General features: G+C 42.0%; 1 protein-coding gene across 1 annotated transcript in view; it reads right to left on the bottom strand.

Annotated features, from left to right (window-relative positions):
- Positions 1-5232: 5232 nt before the first annotated feature.
- mrc1a (mannose receptor, C type 1a) overlaps positions 5233-6603 on the bottom strand; it is a 40433-nt gene continuing 39062 nt past the window's right edge. The window contains exon 30 of the mRNA XM_079864980.1: positions 5233-6462. Within this exon, the coding sequence (XP_079721106.1) occupies positions 6224-6462 (239 nt within the window). The 3' untranslated portion in view covers positions 5233-6223. The remainder of the gene's footprint in view (positions 6463-6603) is intronic.

Genomic DNA, 6603 nt, shown 5'->3' with positions numbered 1-6603 from the left:
CCACTTTCAGTTAGAATGTCAGAAAGTAGCTCATGCATGGAATGTTGATGGATTTCAACAGTTTGACATGGTTTTGTCAGTTTTGTGAAAAGATTGTTGGTTCAGTTGATTGGTTATAACAACACTACCAACTATGCCATCTTCAATCAACTTCCATTGAGTTCCAGGGGTATTAAATGTAAGTACAAAATACTTTTTCTCTTGTGCTTGTGAATTGGTGGGGAATAGTAGCAGTAGGTAATATAAGCTTGGTGTTTTAAGCAGGCTAGCTATCTAGCAGGCTAGCTAGCTTGCAGGTTAAACAGTGTAACAGTAACTGCTACAGTGCAGTCAGGGCTCTCAAGTGTCACGTGACAGTCACAAATTTTGGTCTTTTGTCACGCCCTCTCGCCACACATTGTATTTCTCACGTGGAAAAACTATTTATAATATATTTAATATGCCGCAGCGCCCAAAATGTCTCTGGCCGCGCCAGTCTCATTATGGAACCGGCAGGACTCAATCGCTGTAAAAATCTATTATTGTCTATCCATTATAAAAGTGCATCTATCCATTATAAAAGCGCATCTATCCATCATAAAAGTGCATCTATCCATCATAAAAGTGCATCTATCCATTATAAAAGTCCATCTATCCATTATAAAAGTGCATCTATCCATCATAAAAGTGCATCTGTCCATCTTAAAAGTGTCTCTATCCATTATAAAAGAGCATCTATCCATTATAAAAGTGCATCTATCCATCATAAAAGTGCATCTGTCCATCTTAAAAGTGTCTCTATCCATTATAAAAGAGCATCTCTCCATCATAAAAGTGCATCTCTCCATCATAAAAGTGCATCTATCCATTATAAAAGTGCATCTATCCATTATAAAAGAGCATCTGTCCATCATAAAAGTGCATCTATCCATTATAAAATTGCATCTATCCATCATAAAAGTGCATCTCTCCATCATAAATGTGCATCTGTCCATCATAAAAGTGCATCTATCCGTTATAAAAGTGCATCAATCCATCATAAAAGTGCATCTCTCCATCATAAAAGTGCATCTCTCCATCATAAAAGTGCATCTCTCATCATAAAAGTGCATCTATCCATTATAAAGTGCATCTATCCATTATAAAAGTGCATCTATCCATCAAAAAAGTGCATCTATCCATCATAAAAGTGCATCTATCCATTAAAAAATTGCATCTATCCATCATAAAAGTGAATCTCTTCATCATAAAAGTGCATGTCTTCATGTTCATTTTATGAAGTATACTTAAGTAAATTTACCCTCTTGATAGAGGCCAGTGCAATCAGCAGCAAAATCTTCAAAGAGAGAAGCTTTAAGTCTACTGACTTCAAAGGCTCAAAGGGAGCATCCTGAAGAGCTTGAAGCACCAGGGAAAGGTCCCAAGAGGTTATGGAGGGGGGACAAGGAGGGTTTAACCTTCTCGCCCCCCTAAGGAACCTGACGACCAGTTCGTGCTTTCCATAGATGGCACATAGATGGCAACTGATTTGCCATCTATGTGGTCGTGATAAGCTAAAATGGCAGCAGCATGTACTTTGAGGGTGGATAGAGACAGCCTTCGCTCCAAACCTTGCTGCAAAAAGGAAAGCACAGACCCTATTGAACATCTTCGGGGGTCCTCCCGGCGAGAAGAAAACTACTTGACGAACAGGTTCCACTTCAAGGCACACGTCTCGTGGACGGCGTCTGTGCAGAAGTGATGGTGTTAAGTACCTATGGGGGTAAGTCACCTAGAACTAGAGATTGAGTTTCCAGATGTCCGGACGCTGGCGCCATAGGGTGCCCTGTCTCTGAGTCATAAGATCCTTCCTCAGAGGAATGGGAGGGACTGTCACGAGGAGCATGATTTCTGGGAACCAGGTCTGGGTGGGCCAATAGGGGGCCACCAGAAGGACCTGTTCCTCGTCCTCCCTGACTTTGCACAGGGTCCTACCTTTGAAGGTGTTCAAGCAGTTCAGCACCGACTGAGCGCGTTTGCTCTGTGAGGCGTGCTGTCTGTGTGATCGAATCCAACTCCATACAGAGAAAAGAGATCCTCTGGGGGTGAGTTTGCTCTTCTCCCAGTTGGCCGGAAGACGCAACTGGCTGAGGTGCCTGAGCACGAGGTCCCTGTGTTCGCATAACTGATCTCGAGAGTGTGCTAATATGAGTCAGTTGTCGAAATAGTTCAGGATGTGCACACCCTGTTCTCTCATGGAAACAAGGGTCCCCTCCGTGACTTTTGTGAAGACACGGGGAGACAGGGATAGCCCAAAGGGCAGGACCCTCTACTGATATGCTCGACCCTCGAACGCAAAGCACAGAAATGGCCTGTGTCGAGGAAGAATCAAGACATGAAAGTACGCGTCGACCCTTCAGGTCGATCGCTGCAAACCAATCTTGGGGATGGATGCATTCGAAAATGCGTTTCTGCATGAGCATTTTGAACCCACCACATTTCTTGGGTACAATAAAGTAGGGACTGTAGTGCCCTGACCTCCTATCGGCTGGAGGGACTGGCTCTATCGCGTCTTAGTAGGACTGGGATCTCTGCTCGCAAGACATGGGCATCGGCTGCTCTCACTGTAGTGGAGTGAATGGCCCAATCCATCTCCGGGTCGCCCGTCCTAGGGCTGCTTGCTCTTGGCTTTACCGCCCTGCTTGGCAGGGGCCTGGACGGGTAGGGGGTTGTCTGCCTGCGACTGGCTCCTTGGCTCCACTTAGGTGGAGGCTGCTGCTGCAGCGCGGGAGCGAGGGCAGACACAGAAGGCCGCCCCGGCGACGAGCAGACTGAGGGGCTGCGGGCAATGGGGTGGAGGCAGCAGCTGACCGCCGCAGCAGGATGTGCTTGATGGTCTCAGTCTGCTTTTCAGCCAGTTTCTGCTGGGCAAAGTTCTCGACCACCTTGCCTTTGAGTGCTCTCAAGCGCACCTTACCAGCTGTGAGAACAGCTTTTGTTTGCTCAAGTCAAAACAAAAGCAAAAAAAAAGAAAGTGAGAGAATAAAGACCGCTCGCGCTGCTGTGCTGTCACCCGCACCAGTGTGGAGAGGTCCGAAGAAGAAGAAGCTCACTCAGTTTCACAATCTCCTTGAAGGTATGTAGAACACATCGAAGTGCTTGGCTCCAAAAACTGATGAAATCCATATAAATATAGATGAAGATGAGGAAAATGATGATTAAGAATTTATATTCTACACTAATACAACACACTAACATGACCAGTCATCAAAGTACAGCATGGATAAGCAGCAAAAAGATCTAATAACCAAAAAAATGTTTTCTATTTTATGTTTGAGCTGTATTTTAGTTTCGCCATTTGGCTGTAAAGAATGTTTACCTGTACAGAAGGTTACTAACGTTTACTCTATTGAAGGTTTTTTGATAACAGACTACACACTAGAGTCATCTTTATTCCTTGTGTTGCGAGGACTTTGTGGACTTATGGAACCCATAAGGAATGGTAATGCTTGAAAATACTGTTTTCTCCGATTTGAGGTACAGTGGAGAACTTTGGTTACACCAGCTATAATCCTCTAGATAGAAAGGTCATCTTGGACTTAAATTGAAGCTAATAAACTTGGGAAGTTTTTCATGTACATTTGAGGCAGTGATATATATAATAAAATGCTTGGAAATGATCACTTTTGATGACAATTTGTCAGGCGGACAGCCATTTTTTAATCTTTTGGGGTATGTTGAGGGTGATATTTGACAGAAAAAAGCCAGCAATGCCCAGAATCTTTTTCTGCTAGTTTCCCCTATGTGTCAGGATACACCATGCAAAATTTTAGGGTTATATGGCCTTTTATGTAGCTGCAGTACCTTTATATTCACAATTACATCATTCCGCCAAAAGCTTTTTCCAAAAAGGGTGTTTTTTGGCCCCTGAGACCAAACGGGGCCGAGTTGGGGGTGGTCATTATCAACTTGTGATGGCCCAAGGTATAAGATAATAGGAAATAATAGTGAAAAAAAGGTAGCAAAAACATCCTGAGGAGTGGACCTGGCTCCCGGCCTATAACTGTTTGATCATATATTTTCTAACAGTGTTGATTCTCTTGTGTTGGACAGTGAAGAGTCGCGTGTGTTTGTGACGTTAGTTTGAGCCGTTTTCCTCATGAGGAGCATCTGATCTGAGCCGTCCGCTCTCAGTGTGTCATGTGGCGCTCCAATCTCAGCTAACTCTGCCTGTAGTCAGATATCATCACACACACACACACACACACACACACACACACACACACACTCGTCATGTGAATGGATGTGACTGGTGAGTTAATCTGGTAGTTTGACCCAAAGCTGTGTGAACTCATACAGAAACTGACATCATTAGGACATTACACATGTCAAATAAATGCAGTTATTAGATATAAAAGTACAAAACATGTTATTAAATATTAAAACATAGAAATATTATGAAAAACTGAAAATATGATGTATTACAGTGGGTAGTGGGGGATCTGTGTTACATGTTCCCTGTTTGTTTTGACTTTTATGTTGTATTTCTAGTTTTCTGTTTCTAGTGTTGTAGTCCCTTTGGTTCCCCTGTCTGTTGCCATGGCGATTCACTACCCACACCTGTTCCCTGTTACCCTGTGTATTCATTCCCCAGTGTTTCCTTCGCTCCGTGTCTGGTGTTTAGTGTGGATGTTTTTTCAGAAGCACCCGTGTGAAAGGTTGCACCTCATGAGAAACCTATTTTATTCAGTTACTACTATTATTTTTAACCAAAAATGTCTTCCAAAGTATTTTTAACCATTTTTAACCAAATATAGTTTTAAGATTTTAAACACCTAATATAGTTTCCAAATCATGAAAATAGCCACAGATGCTGCCATGGTGTCAAACAAACAAACAAACAAACAAACAAACAAACAATTCTGAAAACTGTCCACATGTCACATGATCAAAATAAAAACAAGAGTGAGTGTGAATGACTTCCAGATTTCCGTCATTTCCTCACAATCCTCAGCATTTCTAATGAGTGAACGTGCAGTTCCTCAGTCTCTGTTCAGTCTGATATTATACCAGTCCTGAAGGGGTCATTTCTACACACTTGTTTTATCTAATGTTAAATAACTGAGTTCACCTTGAGGCCCCGGGCCCCTGGCTGAGAACCACTGACTCACAGAATCATAATGATAATTAATGGCCTGATTAGCCAAAACCTCTCAAGAAACAAACTAAACAAGCAATAAAAAAGAACACAAATTATACACACACTTTATATTTAATGATATTTAATGATTTGTAGATTACATTTAATAGATATACTTTAATTTGCAATTGGTTGTAAAGTGTCATTAGACATGTTTGGACTGTGTTCTCGTCACATTTACAGGTTTTACCAACTAGCGAGAGGCGTTTCATTTTGTGAAGCAATGGGTTCAACTGATTCAGAGTTTCCAAAAGCTGTCACTGTTTCTCCTGTCCACTTAGGCTGAATTAAAACGTATCGTTCCATTGATGTGCTGTAATATTTAGAATATTTCTAAATATGTAAAACTGCTTTTTAAAATATGTTTTTACACAACAGATACTTTCCAAAAGAAAGCGCTCTTGGAGATGTGCGATCCGGGTCAGTGCAACACAGAGTGTGTGTGTGTGTGTGTGTGTGTGTGTGTGTGTGTGTGTCTCTGTGTGTGTGTGTGTGTGTGTGTGTGTGTGTGTGTGTGTGTGTGCGTGTGTGTCTGTGTCTGTGTGTCAGAGGTCGCGTTAGACTTAAGGGTTTTAAAAATTCCATCATAATCGTTTATTACCCGCCATTTTAATTTTCACATTTTAATGATAATAAGCCATTTAATCGGCTCTGTTTTTTGTTCAAATTTAAATTTTTATTCACAAACGAACAGGACAAGCATATACGCTAGATATGCATTTCTTTATTTATGAAGAGAAAGTTGAACAGAGACTGTGCGTCACTTTTCAGGTTTCATCATGAATGTTTGTCCAATAAATCGCAATAAGCTTTGTGCTTTACTACTTTTTATATGAAACAAAGTCTCATATTTTAAATTCTGTCTATTTTATCACAAAATACAAACAATAAATACCGTTTTGGCGCTCTTTAATGTGGAGCGAGAGACTGTAGTGCCTCAGTTCAAGCGAAGCAGAAACTAAAAAATTTCAGTCAATGACGGAACATTTTTGGTTAACGCGACCACTGGTGTGTGTGTGTGTGTGTGTGTGTGTGTGTGTGTGTGTGTGTGTGTGTGTGTGTGTGTTAAGCTTGCTCATTCTGTTCGATGTTGGCAACAAGTCCCTTTGTGTCGATAGTGGCAGGAGTTCGTGTGAGGTCCGAGTTGAAGTAGAGGCTGTTGTCAAACGTACACTCTCCAAACACAGGCCTCGGGCTCCTCCTGATGAACAGAAATGTGGCGAGTCCTGCCACCGCGATTATGACCAGCACGACCCCGACTGCGATTCCCGCGGAGCCGTGAGGAGCCTCTTCCACCACAGCGACTGCAACACCAAACAACATCCAACATTTCATTCATCTTATCAATTAATATGTAAACTTTGACAGCCCTAATTATAATTACTTTCAATTATTACATGGCTCTGTGGAATGCTTGATTCTGATTGGTCAATCGCGCCATCTTA

This window comes from Squalius cephalus (genome assembly GCF_949319135.1).
Source record: "Squalius cephalus genome assembly, chromosome: 3".
Lineage (NCBI taxonomy): Eukaryota > Metazoa > Chordata > Actinopteri > Cypriniformes > Leuciscidae > Squalius > Squalius cephalus.
The sequence above is the reverse complement of the archived record's forward strand: the minus strand, read 5'-3'. Positions and strand labels throughout refer to the sequence as shown.